The sequence below is a fragment of the Coregonus clupeaformis genome, chromosome 24 (genome assembly GCF_020615455.1).
Source record: "Coregonus clupeaformis isolate EN_2021a chromosome 24, ASM2061545v1, whole genome shotgun sequence".
In the NCBI taxonomy this organism is placed as follows: Eukaryota; Metazoa; Chordata; class Actinopteri; order Salmoniformes; family Salmonidae; genus Coregonus; species Coregonus clupeaformis.
In genome coordinates, this window is record NC_059215.1 from 17178044 (window position 1) to 17205182 (window position 27139).

Consider the following 27139-nt stretch of genomic DNA (forward strand, 5'->3'; position numbering starts at 1 on the left):
TGAATTTTGAAAGACTATGGGTTTTGAATTTTGAAAGATTATGGGTTCTGTATTTTGAAAGATTATGGGTTTTAGAATTTTGAAAGACTATGGGTTTTGAATTTTGAAAGACTATGAGTTTTGAATTTTGAAAGACTATGGGTTTTTGAACCTATATTTAAAACAGAGCAAATACAGCGAAATAAGTTTAGCAGATGCCCGTATAAAACCCTAAAACCCACATACAGCGGTTCACCTTACGGGCGGAAGGTAGCCTAGTGGTTAAGGGTGTTGGGCCAGTAAATGAAAGGTTGCTGTTTCGAATCCCAGAGCCACCTAGGTGAGAAATCTGCCGATGTGCCCTTGAGCAAGGCACGTAACCCTAATTGCTCCTGTAAGTTGCTCTGGACACGAGCGTCTGCTAAATGACATAAATGTAAATGCTTCAAAGAGGGGTTTTGAGAAAGTCAATTGAGGAACTGTTAAAGGCTTGCGATGGTATTGCTATTTGATGTGTTTGATCTGGTCTCCATGAAAAATCATGAGTTATGTATTTTCATGTTCCATGTTGATCCAGAAAAATTAAACAAAATCTAAATGTCCCCATACTAACCATTGTTAGTGGCCTCTTGTGAGAGTGATTCATTGTAGCCTAAATGCTTCCTCTTCTCATCTCATTGTCTCTGGCACACAAAATCTTTGGCTTTGGTATGGTTTTAACAGTTCCTCACTTATTAATTGAGGTGTTTCCCAGCTGAATTATTCTTATATGTTTACCTCTAGCCAAATTGATTTACTCTCTAATCTCTTATAATATATTTTGTCTCTAATCTCTAACACACACACACACACACACAACAGCTGACAGGCATTGATTGCTTTATTGTACAGTAGCAGGGCAATGTGTAATCTTGATTCATGAAAGCACTAAAGCAGGGTGTTTATCACACTCAGTTTCAACTCAGAAGGCTAAATCAAAAGAAATCATTGAATTACAAACTCCCCATAAAAAACGAATAGTACATTTTCAACAACAACAAAAAAGAATTGACCCCCATCCTCCTACTGACAATGTATCAAGATGTATTGACAGTGAAGGGGGCGCGTGATCGGCCCATGAAGTGATGGAGAGCTGTACTTGTGGAGCTCATTATCGCGAGACCCCTGTCATTCTTGGCGTCTTCTCGCGAGAGTCAAACGGCGCTGCCCGAATCCAGCTGGTACGGCTAAAAGAGGTAAGTGAGAATGAGATGGGCATTATGAAAATTATGGATAACGTAAAACTATTGAAATACAAGAATGCGGCAATCTAATCTTGTCATGTCATTACAGTAATGAAGCAACTAACGTTAGGTGTTGGTAGTGATCCTAGTGAATTAACGGCGTCCATACAGGCCACCTAAGCATTGCTTCTTGTCGTGACTGGAGAAGGTGATAATCATAATATGCCTATGGATGGAAATAACCCTGGCATTTCTGATGTGTACAGTGTGACTGTCTACATATGATATTTACTATGTTATTATTTGATTGAACCGGCATTTTGTGATGCGCAGTGTGCTGCAAAGATAAAGGGTGTTCCACTCCACAGACACAGGCGCACTGAGCTGAGGTTGCTGCCATCACTGCGAGTGCTCTTGCGCTACGACAGATGTGTTTCATAGTATCCTATGCGGCCACTGCGATGCAGTGATTGAAAAATCAATTTATGAACACATTCATCCATGTATTTTTAAGCTAGGCTATTTAAATATTTTTGACTCAGAACAGAAGACTGTACCTGCAGTGTGCCACCCTAGAACAATTTGATGATCCTTGCTTTAGGACTATAGCCTACTGTAGGGACAGATTACATTTTACTGTTACAGTGGCACATATATATCACTGTATATTAAATAACATATTTCAATGTATAGATTAGAACTACTATAAACCACATAAACCCAGCTCAACAAGGGATTGCGGTAGGTAGTGTAAGCCTACAACATGGCAGCTCTTCTCACCAGTGTGCAGTCTGCCAGCCTACAGGCCTTCAGTCAGGTCAGCTTCCTCAGCCCGCATGTAGAGGTGTGAAACAGACTTGATTAGTTTTCCTCTGATGTGGTTTGGAGCTGTTATGAGGTGTTAATGGCCTGAGTAGTGGTTGAAGGGCTACTGTGTGTCCTGCAGCATGTCTCTGGGGTTCTGACTCAGTAAACGTACTGTTTGTTCAGCCGCTGGCTTGCCATTTAGTCTATGGTTGAATTAGCTTATTCCAGGGCGCAACAGTTTTTCCTCACCTTGTGACTTGACCGGGCATGCAGACTTTTGCCTGGGCCCTAGGAATAATTCTCCCATTAGTGGCATGCAACTAGAGACCATTTTTTATTGGTTAAGTTACAAGATCATGAAAAACTCTGGGCCCTAACATCCAGCTTCTTTGCCCATCAGCTCTGTAGCAGTGAGTTGAGGTCTGACCAGCCAGCCAGTCACCAGTCAACCAGCCAGCCAGCCACCAGCCAGTCAGTCACCATGGGGAACATCTTTGGCAACCTGCTGAAGAGCCTGTTAGGGAAGAAGGAGATGAGGATCCTGATGGTGGGGCTGGACGCTGCAGGGAAGACCACCATCCTATACAAACTGAAGCTGGGAGAGATAGTCACCACCATCCCCACTATCGGTATGGAAAGTCTCTCAGTCTCACAACGAAGGTCATTGGTTACAAAGGATGAGAGAAAAGTAAAATGTGTTATCTTTTAGAAATGTTACTTATCCTTAAAGACCCAATGCAGCCATTTTTATATCAATATCAACTAATTGCTGCGTAACAATTAAGTAACTTACTGTAATAGATTTCCATTTTTAAAAAAGATTAAAAAAGAAGAAAAAAAACGATTTCTTAATCTTGCTACGACTGTCTGGGAGGGGTCTGAGTGGGGAGGGGAAAACTGAAAACTAGCTATAATTGGCAGTGAGGTTTGGAACTCTCAGGGCCGGCTCTATTCTTTTGGGGGCCCTAAGCGAGATTTGGTTTTACAGGTAATTTCAGTTTTAAAGCTAATTTCCTGCAATTCTACATGACTAATGCCATGATATCTGAGTGAGAGTGACTAACTAAATCAATGGGGGGCCCCTGGAGATCAGGGCCCCTGGGCACGTGCCCTGCATGCCTGGTCAGTATTTGGCCATGATTACATTTACATTTTACATTTTAGTCATTTAGCAGACGCTCTTATCCAGAGCGACTTACATGAGCAATTAGGGTTAAGTGCCTTGCTCAAGGGCACATCGACAGATTTTTCACCTAGTCGGCTCGGGGATTAGAACCAGAGACCTTTCGGTTACTGGCACAACGCTCTTAACCACTAAGCTACCTGCCGCCCCCACGATTACTACAAGTTTAGATAGCTGGCTAGACTAAAATTGTTAGCTGACATGGCTAATTGAGTGACTGTCAGTGACTGACATAACAAGAGAAAAATTGCTAATGCACAACCAAATTTCGAACTTGCACATTGTGTATTCTACTATTCTAACTTTCAACAATAAGGTGAGACCCCGACTGAGTTCATCCCACACAAAAAAATATGTTGCAGTTTTAAAGCAAGTTTTCTGCAGTTCCACACATTTTGCCATGGGGCGGAGATAAAATAACTCATTTCCTGCAATTCTAAACATTTTGCCATGACTTATGCCATGTTAATGATATCTGAATGAGAGTGACTAACTAAATCAATGGGGGCCCCAAGGAGTTCAGGGCCCCTGGGCACGTGCCCTGCGTGACCAGGCGGTATTCGACCATGATTACTACAAGTTTAGATAGCTGGCTAAACTAAATTGTTAGCTGACATGGCTAATTGAGTGACTGTCAGTGTCTTTGTTTATTTTATTTTGCACAAATAGAAAGACAGTTTGTAACAGTAAAAAAAACATCAACAACAACAGTATGTGCAGGAGCCCCCACCCTAATGGTCATAAATCACACAGATTCAGTGTCAGTGTCTGACATAACAAGAGAAAAATTGCTAATGTACAACCAAATTTCTAACTTGCACCTTGTGTGTTCTACTATTCTAACTCTCAACAGTAAGTTGAGACCCCAACTGAGTTCCTAAAATTGGGGGGAAGGCTTACGTCGCTTATGCCTGGAGCCATCCCTGGGAACTCTCTTTGTTATTGGTCTATCAACCAATTTTACCGCATGGTGATGTTACCATGGAAAGCTGAAATGCCCGCCCATGCAAACCTGCTGATTAGAAGTTCCTGTGTAGATTGCATTTTCGACCAGTAACTATCAGGAAATAACACTGATAGAAAATTGTTCACACTTTTACAGTGTTAGTTTCATCAGCTGTGATACAAAACACAGTAAAAACTTAATTTTGACTGCACTGGCCTTTAATCACTACACACCTACAACTGTTTAAATGGCATTTACAACACACACACAGCTCTTGTAAGGTGTTTATAACACACCTACATCTGTTTATAAGGTGTTTATAACACACCTACAGCTGTTTATAAGGTGTTTATAACATACCTACAGCTGTTTATAAGGTGTTTATAACATACCTACAGCTGTTTATAAGGTGTTTATAACACACATACAGCTGTTTATAAGGTGTTTATAACACACCTACAGCTCTTTATAAGGCATTTGTAACACACCTACAGCTCTTTATAAGGCATTTGTAACACACCTACAGCTCTTTATAAGGCATTTGTAACACACCTACAGCTCTTTATAAGGCATTTGTAACACACATGCTCCTTCCCCTGCTCAGGGTTTAACGTGGAGACGGTTGAGTATAAGAACATCAGCTTCACGGTGTGGGACGTGGGTGGTCAGGACAAGATCAGGCCTCTGTGGAGACACTACTTCCAGAACACACAGGGTAAGTATAAGGGGAGCTAATACGCTTTAGCTCAGCGGGCTAACACATTCTTGTGACGTGTAAGCTGAGCAGGAGAGCTCTGGCTCTCACTAATCTGTGACTGTGTAACCTTGCCTGAGACCTAAAAACTTGCGTTAGCCCCTCAAGCTACTGCCTATGCTTTAGCTCAGTGGGCTAACTCAGTCTGGGGGAGTGCAGGAGACCTGTGTTAGAACATTGGTTGGTGACACTATAGAGCAGGGGTATTCAAATCTTACTCAACAAGGTCCGGAGTACTGCTAGTTTTCTGTTCTACCTGATAATTAATTGCACACACCTGGTGTCTAAATCCGTACCAAATTAGAGGGGAAAAATGAACAAAAGCAGTGTAACTGGCTTCGAGATTTTTATTTGAGGGCTATAGTCCCACGCTGGGACAAAGACTGCCACTCCAGGCCTATGACACATCCAGCACAATGATGTATTGGGCTGACTTACACACTCTAGTTATAGACATTTGCATACTGCATTAACGGCCTCAAATGAGCAAGTTTTTAAAAGGCAAATTCAAAGCATCTTACCAGTATTATATTATGATTTTGTCATGTCTTTCTATTATATACTATACCTATGATACGGTATGTGTACAAAACCCCTCTCACAGCCCTTGGAACATTAAAGGTAGAGTTAGCGATATTACGTAGATGCAGGAAGTAAACAGCATAGTGGGTCAATTTAGCTGACTACCTTTAACCTGTTCATTCTGATAAAGGGGGATGTCAGACAGTAAACCTTTGTCTTCAAAGGGTCTGTAGTTTGTTGACAGGCTTGTCCCGATTCCTGGTTGCTACCTTGAGGGTATGTCGTTTGTTGAAGTCAGGTCTGTTGTGGTTCCAGGTCTGATCTTCGTGGTGGACAGTAATGATCGTGAGCGGGTGAACGAGGCTCGAGAGGAGCTGATGAGGATGCTGGCTGAGGACGAGCTACGAGACGCCGTGCTTCTTATCTTCGCTAACAAACAGGTATGGACAATAAAGTGCTTATTCTGTTCTATTCTATTCTATTGCCTCACTCACCATATATTTGTATCTGTTGCCTGTGTCTAAATCATGTGATTTTCCTTGCTACCTGTCCTTCTGTCTACCTGTCCTTCTGTCTACCTGTGCCTTCCTTACGCCTATCCTGCTCTCTCATGTGCTCTTCTCCACTCCTATCCTTCCATCTCTACTTCACGTTCGGCGTCTAGGACCTGCCCAATGCCATGAACGCAGCAGAGATCACAGACAAGCTGGGGCTCCACTCCCTCCGTCACCGAAACTGGTACATCCAGGCCACCTGCGCCACCAGCGGAGACGGCCTATACGAGGGCCTTGACTGGCTGGCCAATCAGCTGAAGAACAAGAAGTGAGTGGACCAATCAGAGGAGAGTGAGGAGAAACCTTAGTGTCAGCTCTTGAATCAAAAAGTGGTAGTTGGTTTTAGTTGATCCATTAAGTGAAAGATCCTGACATGGTGGTAGTGAAATATGATTGGTGTGTAGGAAGGGGACTTAGAGAGAATATCCCTATTGCTTGAGGATTCCTATCCCCATTCCTTGAGGACATTTTCAGCCTGTTGTCAACTAAATGGTTAGCACTGCCCAAACACGGGCCATCAATGTCAATACATTAACCTTAATAATAACCTTTAAAAAGTATTAAGCAACACCATTTATTTATTAATTTAGTTGTTATTTATTTATGTATTTATTTCAGAATGGACAATGGCAATGTTAGTTTGGTTTGGAACACAGTATTATGCATGGCCATATAGTAAATGAACTCTTTGAAATGAAGTTTGAAATTGTATCTGTCTAATGTTGTCTATTTAGCCAGTGTCTTCTGACAGTATTCTCCTTTTACACTAAAATTGCTACTGCTGGTTGGAGTAACGCAGTAATGGTAGATATTAATTGAGAGTGACATAGGTTTGTGTAAAACACATCCAATATGCAAAAGCATGCTTTTTTCTATGTCAACTGTATATTTACACATTTTGCTTAACAAGTACAAACATATACCTGTAAGAATATATCTGAAATATACCTGAAAGTAATCATTGTGGTTGATATGTTCAATTGTAGATATCAGGATTCGTGTATGGACTGATGTGTATAGATGTGTGAATATAACATTACAGCTTGTATATTACATTTCCTACATTGAGTTTGGTTTGGTGAGACAATTGTTTTTGTTGCCTTATACAGTATCACTAGTGTTGAAACCCCTTTTATTCTGATGATGGTTTATGTGTGGGACCACAATTGTTGCAAAATGTATCACTTCATTTCATTTTTCCATCCTTTAACTCAGTTGAGTCTGTGCAATATTTAAAAATAAGTTATGTTATATTACTGTAACAATATAATTACTTAACATTCCAATTAATAATGTGTGTTAAAAAGCATTGAAACAAGGTTCAAATATGAATGTTAATACTCAGAAAACGGATTGACGATTGAATCCTAGTCATGAGTACATACAGTTGAAGTCCCTGGAGTCCCTGGATTGGCTGAGAGCTAGCGCTGTGGCCAGGGCACTGCTAATACCTCCTGAACCTCCTGCCAAGACAACACACACATACAGTTGAAGTCGGAAGTTTACATACACTTAGGTTGGAGTCATTAAAACTTGTTTTTCAACCACTCCACAAATTTCTTGTTAACAAACTATAGTTTTGGTAAGTCGGTTAGGACATCTACTTTGTGCATGACACAAGTAATTTTTCCAACAATTGTTTACAGACAGATTATTTCACTTATAATTCACTGTGTGGTCCTCTGTAGCTCAGCTGGCAGAGCACGGCGCTTGTAACGCCAAGGTAGTGGGTTCGATCCCCGGGACCACCCATACACAAAAATGTATGCACGCATGACTGTAAGTTGCTTTGGATAAATGCGTCTGCTAAATGGCATATTATTATTATTACTGTATCACAATTCCAGTGGGTCAGAAGTTTACATACACTTGTTGACTGTGCCTTTAAACAGCTTGGAAAATTCCAGAAAATGATGTCATGGCTTTAGAAGCTTCTGATAGGCTAATTGAGTCAATTGGAGGTGTACCTGAGGATGTATTTCAAGGCCTACCTTCAAACTCAGTGCCTCTTTGCTTGACATCATGGGAAAATCAAAAGAAATCAGCCAAGAAAAAAAAAATTGTAGACCTCCACAAGTCTGGTTCATCCTTGAGAGCAATTTCCAAACGCCTGAAGGTACCATGTTCATCTGTACAAACAATAGTATGCAAGTATAAACACCATGGGACCACGCAGCCGTCATACCGCTCAGGAAGGAGACGCGTTCTGTCTCCTAGAGATGAACGTACTTTGGTGCGAAAAGTGCAAATCAATCCCAGAACAACAGCAAAGGGCCTTGTGAAGATGCTGGAGGAAACAGGTACAAAAGTATCTATATCCACAGTAAAATGAGTCCTATATCGACATAACCTGAAAGGCCGCCATAAAAAAGCCAGACTACGGTTTGCAACTGCACATGGGGACAAAGATCTTACTTTTTGGAGAAATGTCCTCTGGTCTGATAAAACAAAAATATAACTGTTTGGCCATAATGACCATCGTTATGTTTGGAGGAAAAAGGGGGCTGCTTGCAAGCTGATGAACACCATCCCAACCGTGAAGCACAGGGTGGCAGCATCATGCTGTGTGGGGTGCTTTGCTGCAGGAGGGACTGGTGCACTTCACAAAATAGATGGCATCATGAGGAAGGAAAATTATGTGGATATATTGAAGCAACATCTCAAGACATCAGTCAGGAAGTTAAAGCTTGGTCGCAAATGGGTCTTCCAAATGGACAATGACCACAAGCATACTTCCAAAGTTGTGGCAAAATGGCTTAAGGACAACAAAGTCAAGGTATTGGACTGGCCATCACAAAGCCCTGACCTCAATCCTATAGAACATTTGTGGGCAGAACTGAAAAAGCATGTGCGAGCAAGGAGGCCTACAAACCTGACTCAGTTACACCAGCTCTGTCAGGAGGAATGGGCCAAAATTCACCCAACTTATTGTGGGAAGCTTGTGGAAGGCTACCCGAAACGTTTGACCGAAGTTAAACAATTTAAAGGCAATGCTACCAAACACTAATTGAGTGTATGTAAACTTCTAACCCACTGGGAATGAAATAAATAATTCTCTCTACTATTATTCTGACATTTCACATTCTTAAAATAAAGAGGTGATCCTTACTGACCTAAGACAGGGAATTTTTACTAGGATTAAATGTCAGGAATTGTGAAAAACTGAGTTTAAATGTATTTGGCTAAGGTGTATGTAAACTTTCGACTTCAACTGTATGTATTGGTGAGGATGTGTCCAGTGATACCAGTTTACCTGTTAACTGCTCTGGTAGAGCAATACAAATACCTACATTCAAGTTATGTTTCTTGCAATCATTTCGATTCCATGTCTTCAAATCGAGTTAGGACTTCTTTTGAGTTTTGGGGTGTGTGTGAAAGATTTTCACAGCATGGCCCACAATTTAGTTCAGCGATTCAGAGGTCCCTATTGGCCCCAGCCCTCTCATACCCCCAGCCCATGTCCGATCTCCGCAACAGCCCTATGTCTCCAGCCCTCCAGCCCACTCCCCCCCAGCTCCAGCACTGGCCCCCTACCCTAGCCCCAGTCCCAATCCGCCCCCCACAACCGCCCTCAGTTCCAGTGCTGTGTCCCCCGCCCCTTCCCCCTTCAGTTCCAGTGCTGTGTTCCCTGCCCCTTCCCCCTTCAGTTCCAGTGCTGTGTCCCCCGCCCCTTCCCCCTTCAGTTCCAGTGCTGTGTCCCCCACCCCTTCCCCCTTCAGCTCCAGTGCTGTGTCTCCAGGGGTGTGACAGCAGTATGTGGGTCAGAGAGAGCTGCTCTCTGGCCCCCTGGGCCCCCTGCAGGCCAGCCACAATAGCGGCCCCAGGGCGGGTGCCATAGCTGGGATTCTCTCCCGTAACCGGGACACCCCTCGCCCAGGGCACAGACACACTGGCAGCAGCCCCACAATCAATTCATCAATCTGTTGAAGGGAATGGCGACCAGCCAGGATGTAAAGGCCATGCAGAGGACTGGGGACTGGAGCATCAACCTGCCTCCACACACAGCCTGGCCCCGGACAGATATACAGTCAGACAGTACAGACAGAAAGACAGACAGACAGACAGACAGACAGACAGACAGACAGACAGACAGACAGACAGACAGACAGACAGACAGACAGACAGACAGACAGACAGACAGACAGACAGACAGACAGACAGACAGACAGACAGACAGACAGACAGACAGACAGACAGACAGGCAGACAGGCTAGGGCCACCAGGGATAATGATGATACTCTGGTGAAGAATCTGACGAGGTCTGGCAACAGAAGCTTGGGCAATCATGGAGCCATCATAGTAGTCTGTCATGGAGCCACCCACTCATAGTAGTCTGTCTATAAGAATAGTCTGTAGTCTGTAGATAGAACCTCAGATGACAGATTCAGGATTGGCTGACACCTGAATACGTTCTTTACTGTAAAGGAAGGCTGTTCTTTCCATTTCCCTTACATCTATCTGCTATTAGAAAGATTCAAAGTGAAGAGTTGACCCATGGAGTTGAAAAGTCAGGAAAATTCTGTAATAAACTCAGTAATAAAAACTCTGAATATTGTGTTGTTATGCAACACCATTATAATAGTTAGAAAGGGGATGTATTGTGTGTGTTACATGAATGGCTAAATTTGTATAACATACTAAACTAAAGTTCAGCTAAGAAACTTCAGAGGCTCGCAGGCAGAGGAAACTCAGAGCGCTGGCCTTTGTCTCCCCCTGCTGGATCTAAAATATATGACCTGGAATCACAGCACAGCTATGGGATGTACGCACACAAATGAGGTACTGCCTGTCTGATGTAAACACTGAGAGAAAAGTCAAATGGTCACATCATGCTGCCACTAGATGGACCCACTATTCAAAATTTCAAATTACGATGTAAACATCCCCTTTTCTAACTATTATAATGGTGTTGCATAACAACACAATATTCAGAGTTTTTATTATTGAGTTTATTACAGAATTTTCCAGACTTTTCAACTCCATGGGTCAACACTTCACTTTGAATCTTTTTAATAGCTGATAGATGTAAGGGAAATGGAAAGAACAGCCTTCTTTTACAGTGAAGAAAGTATGAACAAGGTAGCTTACTATGTTTACAAGCTTGTTGAAACTCATCTATAAATGCTGTATACGTGTCTTTGTAAGTGTTATAAAGAGCGTTATAATAAGTGTCTATAACTCGTGTAAATCAATCAAATGCCACTGTTCCTAAACATTTTCAACCTACTATGTTTTGTCTGAGCGTGTGAATATATCTTTACATCAACTCATCTACCTAGTCCTTCATTATGGAAACAGAAATAACAACACTGTGTTACATATTCATCACAACCAGATATTTATTTCCTGTACATTTATTAACTGCTCTCTTTTATAGAGTGCGACATGGCATGGAATATGAGGCCTATTCTCTGTTCTGAGTTGTGTGTTGTGTGTTCCATTCTGTTGGAATGAAGCATAGATTCTATGTTCTGGGTTTGGGTTCAGAAGTCACTTGACCGTTTGACAATGATGCCACTGTGACAGGCTGCTCCAATCGCATCAAAACAGCACTGATTAACCAGTTGACAGGGCTGGAGGACAATACTGCTGTTCATTGCATGGAGACAGACAGTACAGCCACTCAGACCCTAAACCTGTCACTGATTGAAAGTAACACTGGTCCAAAATAGTCTACATGGAATGGAAATAAACACATTTAGGATGATGCTAAATAATGTTCTTATATTGTTTCAGTAGCCTACTAAGCTTTGCTTACAATTTATTTTCATGGATAATCAAGCATGCTGCTATTAGCCTACATGTTAGGATTCTGACCAATTTGTGTTAATGAATTTCAGTGTAATCATTTTAACCATAGGCTACACCCAAGACATAACTTTTTTATTATAACCATATTACAATATTATAATAAACGTCATTAATGTCAATGACCCATTTTTCTAGATATGATTGTATTTAGAAAGGGCCCATTGAAATCATCAACAGTGTTTTCATATATTTATAAATCAGATTAGGCTAATCCTTGACCTTTTATTTATGTAGCAAATATTATCGTAATGTTTTAAAGTAGCCACAAAATGAAACGGATTTTCTCACTAGCGCTCAGAAGTAACGACTACTGATTGGTAAACAAACTGATCTGGCCAATCAAGTGCCTGTCTGGTCTGTATCACCGCTAGGAGTGAAAGCTGAGCATCAAAATACTTGTTCACTTTTGCCAAACTCTGTATTGACGCACCATATCGGAATTTATTCACCGCCCATATTCACTGGAAGTATCTTATCTAATAATACGATAATGTTTCTGCGTCAAGTCAATGCGACACTGTAAATAGGCTTCTTATTAGAGAGAAAGGGAAAGTAATCGTGGTACTGAAACTTGGACCTATCAACTGTAGACTTGAGTCTCGAGTCTTATGAAGATCAATCTCGAAGTTATAATTTGTTGAAATTGTTTTGCCTTTCCAAAAAAAAGTATCTAACGAGTTGAGGACTTCTTGAGGATTAAACCGACCTGCTCTACTGTAATTCCTGGTCATGATTATTATTCGGCTGGTTTGGACCTAGGCATGGACCATTTGCAGGTGTCTGTTCTGTGTATTATAATGATATCATGTCTACAGTCCACGTCGTCTCAAACGCAGGAAGGTAAGTGATTTTATGAATGGTGATATGTGTCACTAAATCAACTACAAACTTTGCATTCGGAAAGTATTCGGACCCTTTGACCTTTTCCACATTTTGTTACGTTACAGCCTAATTCTAAAATTGATTAAATAAACATTTCCCCTCATCAATCTACACACAATACACCATAATGACAAAGCAAAAACAGGCTTTTAGACATTTTTGCAAATGTATTAAAATAAAAAACTGAAATACCTTATTTACATAAGTATTCAGACCCTTTGCTATGAGACTCGAAATTGAGCTCAGGTGCATCCTGTTTCCATTGATCATCCTTGAGATGTTTCTACAACTTGATTTACCTGTGGTAAATTCAATTGATTTGACATTATTTGGAAAGGCACACACCTGTCTATATAAGGTCCCACAGTTGACAGTGCATGTCAGAGCAAAAACCAAGCCATGAGGTCGAAGGAATTGTCCGTAGAGCTCCAAGACAGGATTGTGTCGAGGCACAGATCTGGGGAAGGGTACCAAAACATTTCTGCATCATTGAAGGTCCCCAAGAACACAGTGGCCTCCATCATTCTTAAATGGAAGAAGTTTGGAACCGCCAAGACTCTTCCTAGAGCTGGCTGCCCGGCCAAACTGAGCAATCGGGGGAGAAGGGCCTTAGTCAGGGAGGGACCAAGAACCCGATGGTCACTCTGACAGAGCAAAGTACAGAGAGATCCTTGATAAAAACCTGCTCCAGAGCGCTCAGGAAATCAGACTGGAGTAAAGGTTCACCTTACAACAGGACAACGACCCTAAGCACACAGCCAAGACAACGCAGGAGTGGCTTTGATACAAGTATCTTAATGTCCTTGAGTGGCCCAGCCAGAGCCCAGACTTGAACCCGATCTAACATCTCTGGAGAGACCTGAAAATAGCTGTGCAGCGACGCTCCCCATCCAACCTGACAGAGCTTGAGAGGATCTGCAGAGAAGAATGGGAGAAACTCCCCAAATACAGGTGTGCCAAGCTTGTAGTGCCATACTCAAGAAGACTCGAGGCTGTAATCGCTGCCAAAGGTGATTCAACAAAGTACTGAGTAAAGGGTCTGAATACTTATGTAATTGTGATATTTCTGTATTTTTTATTTTTTATTAGCAAAACAAATTACAAACCTGTTTTTATTGTTATGGGGTATTGTGTGTAGATTAATCCATTTTAGATCGATAAGGCTGTAACATAACAAAATGTGGAAAAAGTCAAGGGGTCTAAATACTTTCTGAATGCACTGTAGTTATAAACCAGCAGATCAATTCCATGTGTATTGGCTGTAGCATGTAGCCATTATTTTTGTAATCAAGCATCACTTTACATTTTGTGTTGATAATCAAATGCATTGTTTTTATTATTTTCATGGGAATGTATCACTGCTGATGACACACAGAACACAGAAAGTCTAAAAGTCTGTTTCTCAAGAGGTTGCTTTCCTGTTCCTGTATTTCACAGTAAAAAAAATGTTTTACTGCTCCTTTCCTGTTTCACCTGAGAGGGTGTGTCTGTCTCTGTCCTGGTCTGGGTGACTGTAGAGGAATCGCCAGTTTGCTCTCTGAGTCTCAGTGGATATAGCAGGGAGCAGGAGAGCAGGTAGACCACACCCACCTGTGGCCCTGATGACACAGCAGCTCCTACACTACTGGTAGAAAACCAGCCAAGACTTTTGGCATGTTGTTGTGGACTGATATCAACATGGCACACAAGTGTTTTGTGTGCTGTTTATATGCAGCATACTGTGAAACCTCTGGTTGGTTGAATGGAACTCACTGTGGGACAAAAACATGTAGACTCAATAAAGGTAGACAATGTCCTACTGTGTGTAAACTGGACTCTCACATGTGTAGGCTATAAAAAGGTACACTCTATATGCCCTATTGACTGGTCTCTATATGTCCCATTGACTGGTCTCTATACGCCCTATTGACTGGTCTCTATACGCCCTATTGACTGTTCTCTATACGCCCTATTGACTGGTCTCTATATGCCCTATTGACTGGTCTCTATATGCCCTATTGACTGGTCTCTATATGTCCCATTGACTGGTCTCTATACGCCCTATTGACTGGTCTCTATACGCCCTATTGACTGGTCTCTATACGCCCTATTGACTGGTCTCTATATGCCCTATTGACTGGTCTCTATATGCCCTATTGACTGGTCTCTATACGCCCTATTGAATGGTCTCTATATGCCCTATTGACTGGTCTCTATATGCCCTATTGACTGGTCTCTATATGCCCTATTGACTGGTCTCTATACGCCCTATTGACTGGTCTCTATATGCCCTATTGACTGGTCTCTATATGTCCCATTGACTGGTCTCTATACGCCCTATTGACTGGTCTCTATATGCCCTATTGAATGGTCTCTATACGCCCTATTGACTGTTCTCTGTATGCCCTATTGACTGGTCTCTATATGTCCCATTGACTGGTCTCTATATGCCCTATTGAATGGTCTCTATATGCCCTATTGACTGGTCTCTATATGCCCTATTGACTGGTGTCTAAATGCCCTATTGACTGGTCTCTGTATGCCCTATTGACTGGTCTCTATATGCCCTATTGACTGGTCTCTATATGTCCCATTGACTGGTCTCTATATGCCCTATTGACTGGTCTCTATATGCCCTATTGACTGGTGTCTAAATGCCCTATTGACTGGTGTCTAAATGCCATATTGACTGGTCTCTATATGCCCTATTGACTGGTGTCTATATGCCCTATTGACTGGTGTCTATATGCCCTATTGACTGGTGTCTAAATGCCCTATTGACTGGTGTCTATATGCCCCATTGACTGGTCTCTATATGCCCTATTGACTGGTCTCTATATGCCCTATTGACTGGTCTCTATATGCCCTATTGACTGGTCTCTATATGCCCTATTGACTGGTGTCTATATGCCCTATTGACTGGTCTCTATATGCCCTATTGACTGGTCTTTATATGTCCCATTGACTGGTCTCTATATGCCCTATTGACTGGTCTCTATATGCCCCATTGACTGGTCTCTAAATGCCCTATTGACTGGTCTCTATATGCCCTATTGACTGGTGTCTATATGCCCTATTGACTGGTCTCTATATGCCCTATTGACTGGTCTCTATATGTCCTATTGACTGGTCTCTAAATGCCCTATTGACTGGTCTCTATATGCCCTATTGACTGGTCTCTATATGCCCTATTGACTGGTCTCTATACGCCCTATTGACTGGTCTCTATACGCCCTATTGACTGGTCTCTATATGCCCTATTGACTGGTCTCTATACGCCCTATTGACTGGTCTCTATACGCCCTATTGACTGGTTTCTATACGCCCTATTGACTGGTCTCTATATGCCCTATTGACTGGTCTCTATACGCCCTATTGACTGGTCTCTATACGCCCTATTGACTGGTCTCTATACGCCCTATTGACTGGTCTCTATATGCCCTATTGACTGGTCTCTATATGCCCTATTGACTGGTCTCTATACGCCCTATTGACTGTTCTCTATATGCCCTATTGACTGGTCTCTATATGCCCTATTGACTGGTCTCTATACGCCCTATTGACTGGTCTCTATATGCCCTATTGACTGGTCTCTATATGCCCTATTGACTGGTCTCTATATGCCCTATTGACTGGTCTCTATATGCCCTATTGACTGGTCTCTATATGCCCTATTGACTGGTCTCTATATGTCCTATTGACTGGTCTCTAAATGCCCTATTGACTGGTCTCTATATGCCCTATTGACTGGTCTCTATATGTCCTATTGACTGGTCTCTATATGCCCTATTGACTGGTCTCTATACGCCCTATTGACTGGTCTCTATATGCCCTATTGACTGGTCTCTATACGCCCTATTGACTGGTCTCTATACGCCCTATTGACTGGTCTCTATACGCCCTATTGACTGGTCTCTATATGCCCTATTGACTGGTCTCTATACGCCCTATTGACTGGTCTCTATACGCCCTATTGACTGGTCTCTATACGCCCTATTGACTGGTCTCTATATGCCCTATTGACTGGTCTCTATATGCCCTATTGACTGGTCTCTATACGCCCTATTGACTGTTCTCTATATGCCCTATTGACTGGTCTCTATATGCCCTATTGACTGGTCTCTATACGCCCTATTGACTGGTCTCTATATGCCCTATTGACTGGTCTCTATATGCCCTATTGACTGGTCTCTATATGCCCTATTGACTGGTCTCTGTATGCCCTATTGACTGGTCTCTATATGCCCTATTGACTGGTCTCTATATGCCCCATTGACTGGTCTCTAAATGCCCTATTGACTGGTCTCTATATGCCCTATTGACTGGTGTCTATATGCCCTATTGACTGGTCTCTATATGCCCTATTGACTGGTCTCTATATGCCCTATTGACTGGTCTCTATATGTCCCATTGACTGGTCTCTATATACCCTATTGACTGGTCTCTATATGCCCTATTGACTGGTCTCTATATGTCCCATTGACTGGTCTCTATATGCCCTATTGACTGGTCTCTATATGCCCTATTGACTGGTCTCTATATGCCCTATTGACTGGTCTCTATATGCACTATTGACTGGTCTCTATATGCCCTATTGACTGGTCTCTATATGCCCTATTGACTGGTCTCTATATGTCCTATTGACTGGTCTCTAAATGCCCTATTGACTGGTCTCTATATGCCCTATTGACTGGTCTCTATATGCCCTATTGACTGGTCTCTATATGCCCTATTGACTGGTCTCTATATGCCCTATTGACTGGTCTCTATACGCCCTATTGACTGGTCTCTATACGCCCTATTGACTGGTCTCTATATGCCCTATTGACTGGTCTCTATACGCCCTATTGACTGGTCTCTATACGCCCTATTGACTGGTTTCTATACGCCCTATTGACTGGTCTCTATATGCCCTATTGACTGGTCTCTATACGCCCTATTGACTGGTCTCTATACGCCCTATTGACTGGTCTCTATACGCCCTATTGACTGGTCTCTATATGCCCTATTGACTGGTCTCTATATGCCCTATTGACTGGTCTCTATACGCCCTATTGACTGTTCTCTATATGCCCTATTGACTGGTCTCTATATGCCCTATTGACTGGTCTCTATACGCCCTATTGACTGGTCTCTATATGCCCTATTGACTGGTCTCTATATGCCCTATTGACTGGTCTCTATATGCCCTATTGACTGGTCTCTATATGCCCTATTGACTGGTCTCTATATGCCCTATTGACTGGTCTCTATATGCCCTATTGACTGGTCTCTATATGTCCTATTGACTGGTCTCTAAATGCCCTATTGACTGGTCTCTATATGCCCTATTGACTGGTCTCTATATGTCCTATTGACTGGTCTCTATATGTCCTATTGACTGGTCTCTATACGCCCTATTGACTGGTCTCTATACGCCCTATTGACTGGTCTCTATATGCCCTATTGACTGGTCTCTATACGCCCTATTGACTGGTCTCTATACGCCCTATTGACTGGTCTCTATATGCCCTATTGACTGGTCTCTATATGCCCTATTGACTGGTCTCTATATGCCCTATTGACTGGTCTCTATATGCCCTATTGACTGGTCTCTATATGCCCTATTGACTGGTCTCTATATGCCCTATTGACTGGTCTCTATATGCCCTATTGACTGGTCTCTATATGCCCTATTGACTGGTCTCTATACGCCCTATTGACTGGTCTCTATATGCCCTATTGACTGGTCTCTATATGCCCTATTGACTGGTCTCTATATGCCCTATTGACTGGTCTCTATATGCCCTATTGACTGGTCTCTATATGCCCTATTGACTGGTCTCTATATGCCCTATTGACTGGTCTCTATATGTCCTATTGACTGGTCTCTATATGCCCTATTGACTGGTCTCTATATGTCCTATTGACTGGTCTCTATATGCCCTATTGACTGGTCTCTATACGCCCTATTGACTGGTCTCTATATGCCCTATTGACTGGTCTCTATATATGCCCTATTGACTGGTCTCTATATATGCCCTATTGACTGGTCTCTATACGCCCTATTGACTGGTCTCTATACGCCCTATTGACTGGTCTCTATACGCCCTATTGACTGGTCTCTATATGCCCTATTGACTGGTCTCTATATGCCCTATTGACTGGTCTCTATACGCCCTATTGACTGGTCTCTATACGCCCTATTGACTGGTCTCTATACGCCCTATTGACTGGTCTCTATATGCCCTATTGACTGGTCTCTATATGCCCTATTGACTGGTCTCTATACGCCCTATTGACTGTTCTCTATATGCCCTATTGACTGGTCTCTATATGCCCTATTGACTGGTCTCTATACTCCCTATTGACTGGTCTCTATATGCCCTATTGACTGGTCTCTATATGCCCTATTGACTGGTCTCTATATGCCCTATTGACTGGTCTCTATATGCCCTATTGACTGTTCTCTATATGCCCTATTGACTGGTCTCTATATGCCCTATTGACTGGTCTCTATATGCCCTATTGACTGGTCTCTATATGCCCTATTGACTGGTCTCTATATGCCCTATTGACTGGTCTCCATATGCCCTATTGACTGGTCTCTAAATGCCCTATTGACTGGTCTCTATATGCCCTATTGACTGGTCTCTATATGCCCTATTGACTGGTCTCTATATGCCCTATTGACTGGTCTCTATACGCCCTATTGACTGGTCTCTATATGCCCTATTGACTGGTCTCTATATGCCCTATTGACTGGTCTCTATATGCCCTATTGACTGGTCTCTATATGCCCTATTGACTGGTCTCTATATGCCCTATTGACTGGTCTCTATATGCCCTATTGACTGGTCTCTATATGCCCTATTGACTGGTCTCTATATGCCCTATTGACTGGTCTCTATATGCCCTATTGACTGGTCTCTATATGCCCTATTGACTGGTCTCTATATGCCCTATTGACTGGTCTCTATATGCCCTATTGACTGGTCTTGGTTGTGAATGTTTCTCCTTTATATCCTTTGCTCTTTCTTTCTATATTTCTTTCTTTGTTCTCTCTCTCCTGTTCTTGTTCTCTCTCTCTCTCCCATATCGCTCTATTCTCTCTCTCTCTCTCTCTCTCTCTCTCTCTCTCTCTCTCTCTCTCTCTCTCTCTCTCTCTCTCTCTCTCTCTCTCTCTCTCTCTCTCTCTCTCTCTCTCTCTCTCTCCCAGTGGCGATTTTAGCCTGTCAATCTTGGTTGGGCAAACAAAAACAAAAAATTGGGGATGCATGCCAGCAATGCCACTACACAACACCACACTAAACAATACATGAATTGCACTATAACAGTGACAAACGGTGCCCACAAACTGTTAGGGCCTACATAAAGCTGTCCCAACAGCAGAGCTTTCTTTTCAGCACCATGGAGTGAATCCTTACCACTGCTACACCTGGCTATCAGCAGAGCCTTGTCTGGCAGTGAAATAGTTCATTCAGCCTCATTTACTGCCTTTAAAAAAAACATAGCTGATATGGCTGACTTGCTTAAACAAATGTGGTTTCTACTGAGAATTGAGATGTACAAATTATGGCATAAGGGGACGACAAGCGGATAAGAGGCAATCCGTAATTTCGATTAAGACATTAATGAGCGAGCTAGGACGGACGTAGTCAATATAATTATTTGTTCAGCACTTTTTAAATGTACAGTGACAGAATTCAGAACATGGGCCGTTCTTACAGTGTTCTCCCTGTACACCAAGTCAGAACCGTAGGATAAATAAAGGGGGCATATAAGCAGACAATGAAAGCTCTTACAATATTCGATGATAACATTTCTCTAAAACAGGTTATAGGCTACATGTGCACCACCAAGTCTGAACAGTAGGCGAAATTAAAAGGGGAAAATAGACCTAATTATTAGGGTGAGTCACATGGGCTACTAACAGTTTACTACACAACATACACTTAGTATCACCTTCTTAGCTACAGTATACATATTTCCCTGGCATATTACATCATTTATGCAGAAGCATACAATACATTTTTGGACTCACCTTGTTGTGCTGTGCTCACTTGAACAGGAAGGTGGCGCGGAGGTCCTACGTGGGCAAATGTTGTCATCAAAGTCTGGCATTCTCTGGATTTATGGTGCTTTCAAGACAACTGGGAACTCGGAAAAAACAAGGTTGTATCATGATGATGTCAGTGATCTTCACGTCGTAGCTCTAGAAAGAGGCCCGAGTTCCTGATTTACAATTCCGAGTTGGATGACCATAGCCATTCAAAACTTATTTTTTCCTGTTCCCAGTTGTCTTGAACTCATTGAAGTCAGATTTCCCAGTTCTGAGTTAACAGTTGTTTTGAGCGTGGCAGAAATCATGCTGATTGACAGAATGGCCAATGTTGAATGTTTATCATTTTAAAGTTGGAAAAGAGAACCTTAAACCGAGAATTGGGACCACACACCCACTCCACTGAATAGCAGCCTAGTGATTGCTTTGCAATGCTTGCAGTTAGCCACTGATTCCTTCCAAACCACTCATTGTTGAATTTGCGATTTCCAACTTGTTGTGTAATGTTTATGTCCAATGGCCGATGAGCACCGATACGTTTTATCTATAATTTCTCTTCATTATTTCTCTTCATATGACAAGGATTAAAAAGGATTTGCCAGTAGATTGTCGACTTGATTCATGATGATGACTGCTAGCTAAGATTTAGAAAGTATGATGTTGACATGATCAGTGCAATCGAAGCTACTGTATATATAACATGATTTGACGTCATGTTATCTGTGGCCAATGACCTTCAGCCTTCTTGGATGGGCACTTCTAATATAACTATGGCAGCACCCAAGGGGCTTGAATTTTCGAGCTCTACCCTTAGATTTGGTAGTGACCTAGTGTCCCCATGAGTGACAGAACACTGAGCCAATCACGGCGCAACTAGAGAACATTATCAACCCCTACGCTCCGGATTTTCCGCTAGCTGCCTCACCACCACAGAAAGCACTGAGCTAGGCTGAAACACCTGCATTTTGGAGCTGCCTTACTCAAGAAAGCAAAAAAGAGACCATGGTTGTATGGAGGCTTTATTAACTCAATGATACATAAATATTTTTTTATATTGTTTGCAAACTGATATGTGACACGTATTAATGCCAAAATAACATGGAAAAATGTGGGACTCAAAACAGGCGGGGCTCTACCTTCCCTGAATAACGGGTCGCCACTGCTCTCTCCCCTATTTCTCTCTCAATCTCTCTATCCTCTCTCCCCTATATCTCTATGATGTCTCTCCCCTCTCTCTCTTTCTGTCTCTCTCTCTTTCTCCATCTCCCCCTTCCCTCTATCTCAGAGATAAAATAGTTCCTCTGTTCTTCTCTCAGAAGAGGGGACTTTGCTATACACATTACCACGATGTAATCAGCCTCTCTGATTGCAGTAATATGTCAGCCATTTAGCCGCCGCTGGCTATGTGTCATTTACACAGAGCTGATATCCTGTGTGCTGGAGACATACGTGACTGGGAGGCCCCTATTGTAAATGACACTGGAGGTCAAATGGATGGCTCTAGTGTTGTCTGTCGCTTTGAGTGACTGTTGGCTGTTGTTTACCAGTAAGGAGCTCCGAGTTGGGTGTATAGTTGGGAGTAGTTTCTGTATTTTGCATGTTGGAATAGAATAGTTATAAACATGACATCCCAATTCTCTGGTAGATAAGCGATCATTTCAGTGGAGCATGCTTAGATGGTAGATAAGCGATCATTTCAGTGGAGCATGCTTAGATGGTAGATAAGCGATCATTTCAGTGGAGCATGCTTAGATGTTAGATAAGCGATCATTTCAGTGGAGCATGCTTAGATGGTAGATAAGCGATCATTTCAGTGGAGCATGCTTAGATGGTAGATAAGCGATCATTTCAGTGGAGCATGCTTAGATGTTAGATAAGCGATCATTTCAGTGGAGCATGCTTAGATGGTAGATAAGCGATCATTTCAGTGGAGCATGCTTAGATGGTAGATAAGTGATCATTTCAGTGGAGCATGCTTAGATGGTAGATAAGCGATCATTTCAGTGGAGCATGCTTTGATGGTAGATAAGCGATCATTTCAATGGAGCATGCTTAGATGTTAGATAAGCGATCATTTCAATGGAGCATGCTTAGATGGTAGATAAGCAATCATTTCAGTGGAGCATGCTTAGATGGTAGATAAGCGATCATTTCAGTGGAGCATGCTTAGATGTTAGATAAGCGATCATTTCAGTGGAGCATGCTTAGATGGTAGATAAGCGATCATTTCAGTGGAGCATGCTTAGATGGTAGATAAGCGATCATTTCAGTGGAGCATGCTTAGATGGTAGATAAGCGATCATTTCAGTGGAGCATGCTTAGATGTTAGATAAGCGATCATTTCAATGGAGCATGCTTAGATGGTAGATAAGCGATCATTTCAGTGGAGCATGCTTAGATGGTAGATAAGCGATCATTTCAGTGGAGCATGCTTAGATGGTAGATAAGCGATCATTTCAGTGGAGCATGCTTAGATGGTAGATAAGCGATCATTTCAGTGGAGCATGCTTAGATGGTAGATAAGCAATCATTTCAGTGGAGCATGCTTAGATGTTAGATAAGCGATCATTTCATTGGAGCATGCGTAGATGGTAGATAAGCGATCATTTCAGTGGAGCATGCTTAGATGGTAGATAAGCGATCATTTCAGTGGAGCATGCTTAGATGTTAGATAAGCGATCATTTCAGTGGAGCATGCTTAGATGTTAGATAAGCGATCATTTCAATGGAGCATGCTTAGATGTTAGATAAGCGATCATTTCAGTGGAGCATGCTTAGATGGTAGATAAGCGATCATTTCAGTGGAGCATGCTTAGATGGTAGATAAGCGATCATTTCAGTGGAGCATGCTTAGATGTTAGATAAGCGATCATTTCAGTGGAGCATGCTTAGATGGTAGATAAGCGATCATTTCAGTGGAGCATGCTTAGATGGTAGATAAGCGATCATTTCAGTGGAGCATGCTTAGATGGTAGATAAGCGATCATTTCAGTGGAGCATGCTTAGATGTTAGATAAGCGATCATTTCAGTGGAGCATGCTTAGATGGTAGATAAGCGATCATTTCAGTGGAGCATGCTTAGATGGTAGATAAGCGATCATTTCAGTGGAGCATGCTTAGATGGTAGATAAGCGATCGTTTCAGTGGAGCTTTCTTAGATGCTTTCAGTAAAATAGAATTGTGTGTGTGTAGCGGACATGAGTCATGGGCACGTGATGAGGTAGCCCCGCCTGCGAACTTCAAAACCATTGTCTGCCCTCAGCCCAAGAGGGAATATTGGCTTGGTCTAACGGTTTAACATTGTTTGCTCCCGTGGGAGACCCGGGTTCATATCCTGCGTGGCTATATGTTACTTCCTGATGGATTTTCCTTCTATCTGTCCCATTTCTGTCCAGTCCACACCCATCTATGTGTTTGCAGAGGACTAAACCTGCCCTTTGAGACATAATCAGTGTGTGCAGTGGCTGGATCAGGTACTTTGTGTGAATCTTTATAACTTCCACTCCTCTTCTGGTCCAATATTTGCTCAGAAGTATGTATGAATGAACGAGTGTTACAAAGATATGGATTACCCATAGGGTCTGTCTGTCTGTCTGTGTGTATGCATGCGCACCACTCAGACCTCTCAACTTCTAAAGAGCCATCCATGTCAACATGCAACACTCCATATAATAGTGTTAACTCTGATGCCATTCACAAGCTACTGGTAAGAAGAGAAATGAAAAAACTGAAGTTTGGATGAACTGATGAGGTGTTCCCATTAAATTGTGAGTCACTCAAACAAATCGAGACAGTTGAATGTAATGACTCATGTATTAATAAGGAAGAATGTTTTTATTTAATTGTGTCCAATCACGCATGCAACTGCTCGAGTTGAATAGCTATGGAATAGAATGGGGATTTACTTTAGAGTAGTTAGCAACCAAATGCGCAGTGTGAATGCAGCTCATTCTCAATGATTTCAGTATTTTGCAGATGTATGCATGCTTAACATAGGACATTTCATAGAATTGGTGTATTAGTCTTCTTGGGGGATTGGTGAGTAAATGCTGTCTGTGCCTTTTGATCCAGTGTGCATTGGAAGGGCCTCCCTTAACTCATACAGTAGCTGCAGATGCACAATGAATGTGTAGAGACTGTACAATATAGAGACTGAAATGTGGTCAGTAAGATATGGTGTGGATGTCTCCTTCCTGCCTCTAGCTCCCCTTCCTCCTCTGACCAGACTGGAGTTCTCTTCTCACACATGGCCTATTGTCCCACTGCCATGATCTCAGCAATGTGGGCCCCCTATCACACACACCCGCGCACGCACGCACGCACACACACACACACACACACACACACACACACACACACACACACACACACACACACACACACACACACACACACACACACACACACACACACACACACACACACAGAAGCACTGTCTGTCACTGCATCACTAGGACATACTGTCCACATTTATAGCGCAGACCATTACAATCCTATTATTTGTCTGGTAAGACCTTGTTCCCCCCATCCCCCCTCTATCAGCCTCAGGCCTGGTCCACTAAATGCAGAGGGATTATGGCCTGCACCGCTTCAAACACAGCATCAGACATATCAACATTCATGTCAACAGACATAACAACAGACATATCAACAGACATATCAACAGAAATATCAACAGAAATATCAACAGACATATCAACAGACATATCAACAGAAATATCAACAGACATATTAACAGACATATCAACAGATATAACAACAGATATAACAACAGATATAACAACATATATCAACAGACATATTAACAGACATATTAACAGACATACTGTAGCATTGCATGTCAATAGACTCATCACTGCAGTCACATGTACCATCACACCACTATAATGAGTCCAACTATCTAGGTTATTTTGTTTAAGCTCTTATTCCATACCAGTGCACTCCTTGCCTGAGGTACACTGGTCTCTCTGATTAGTTGGTTGGTTGGTTGATTGATTGAACAACACTGACAACAAACCTTCTTTGATCTCCCCTCCTTCCTGTGTGTGTGTCAGTGGTGTGTCCTGGTACCCAGAATGGCCTGAGCTCCACAGGATCCCAGGAGAACCAGTACAACCTGATCAAGGACCGCTACACAGGCTGTGAGATCATCATGGGTAACCTGGAGATCACCCAGATAGAGACTGACTGGGACTTCAGCTTCCTAGGGGTGAGACAGAGACAGCATTTTTTATTATAAGATCTCTTGTTGTTGTTGTTGTTATAGTTGTTGTTGTTGTTGTTGTTCTTCTTTTCTTCTTCTAATTTTTCTTGTCCATGAGACATGTCCATGAGGCCTCCACTGGTAATCTAGGTAATCTGGTAATGTGACTGTCTCTAACCTCATTCTAACTCCTGTGCTTCAATACGATCAGAGAGGTGACAGGCTACATCCTGTCTCTAACCTGTACTGTTACAGTAACATTAGGACGTAATCTGTAATCTGATTAACTCTGTAACTCTGTCTCTGTCACTCCAGACCATCAGAGAGGTAACGGGCTACATCCTAATCGCCATGAACCACTTCAGACGTCTGCCTCTGGAACAGCTGCGCGTGATCAGGGGCAACACCCTGTACGACCGAGGGTTCGCCCTCTCTGTTTTCCTCAACTACCCCAAGGAGGGCTCCAATGGCCTGCAGCACCTGGGACTCACATACCTCACTGGTGAGAGGAGGAAAGGGGGAGGAGGGAGGGGGAGAGGAGAGGAAAGGAGAGAAGGAAAGAGGAGAGGAGAGGGTGAAGGAGTCGGGGATATGGAGAGGTGGGAGGGAGGGTGAAGAGTAGAAAGGGTGAAGGAAAGAGGAGAGGAGAGGGGTGAAGGAGTGGGGGATATGGAGAGGTGGGAGGGAGGGTGAAGAGTAGAAAGGGTGAAGGAAAGAGGTGAGAAGGAGGGATAGTGGTAGTCAGCAGTGGTTAACCTCCTTGAGATGATTGACACGCTAAGTTACATAACAAAGAAATTCCCCATCAAAATCCATCAGTTTAAACTAGAGATATCTGTTTTTTTTGCATTGGATGCGTCTCAATCCACCACATCCACCAGAGTAGAGCTTCCGCATCTGCGGTGAAAGGTGGCAGAGCTAAAGCGGTGTTTGTGAAACCATGAGACATCCTGAAAATCTGTCTTCTCACGTAAACTTCTGTAGTGTCCGAACGGTTTGACGGTTTGAATGGAAGTAGGTAGGTTTGTGCCACACAAAAAGGGGTTTTTGTTTTGATTTTTACTAGTTTCTACATTGTAGAATAATAGTGAAGACATCAAAACCTTGAAATAACACATATGGAATCTTGAGTAACCAAAAAAGTGTTAAGCAAATCTAAATATATTTTATATTTGAGATTCTTCAAATAGCCACCCTTCGCCTTGATGACAGCTTTGCACACTCTTGGCATTCTCTCAACCAGCTTCACCTGGAA

The 27139-nt window shown here is 42.5% G+C and overlaps 2 protein-coding genes across 2 annotated transcripts in view; both read left to right on the forward strand.

Moving 5' to 3' along the window:
* Positions 1-1155: 1155 nt before the first annotated feature.
* Positions 1156-7041, forward strand: LOC121537898 (ADP-ribosylation factor 3). Its single transcript, XM_041845542.2, has 5 exons — positions 1156-1214; positions 2410-2638; positions 4743-4853; positions 5730-5854; positions 6079-7041. Exons 2-5 carry the CDS (start codon positions 2491-2493, stop codon positions 6238-6240), a joined length of 546 nt encoding a protein of 181 aa, XP_041701476.1. The 5' UTR covers positions 1156-1214; positions 2410-2490; the 3' UTR covers positions 6241-7041.
* A 5167-nt stretch (positions 7042-12208) lies between these two features.
* The window catches only part of LOC121537899 (receptor tyrosine-protein kinase erbB-3), a 51786-nt gene continuing 36855 nt past the window's right edge, over positions 12209-27139 (forward strand). Inside the window, exons 1-3 of the mRNA XM_041845543.1 lie at positions 12209-12619; positions 25736-25890; positions 26200-26386. Of these exons, the coding sequence (XP_041701477.1) occupies positions 12541-12619; positions 25736-25890; positions 26200-26386 (421 nt within the window). The 5' untranslated portion in view covers positions 12209-12540. The remainder of the gene's footprint in view (positions 12620-25735; positions 25891-26199; positions 26387-27139) is intronic.

Coding starts and splice junctions, on each gene's coding strand:
- LOC121537898 (XM_041845542.2), top strand. CDS start 2,491: ATGGGGAACATCTTTGGCAACCTGCTGAAGAGCCTGTTAGGGAAGAAG. Junction 4,854..5,729: donor CTACTTCCAGAACACACAGG/GTAAGTATAAGG, acceptor TTGTGGTTCCAG/GTCTGATCTTCGTGGTGGAC. Junction 5,855..6,078: donor TTATCTTCGCTAACAAACAG/GTATGGACAATA, acceptor TTCGGCGTCTAG/GACCTGCCCAATGCCATGAA.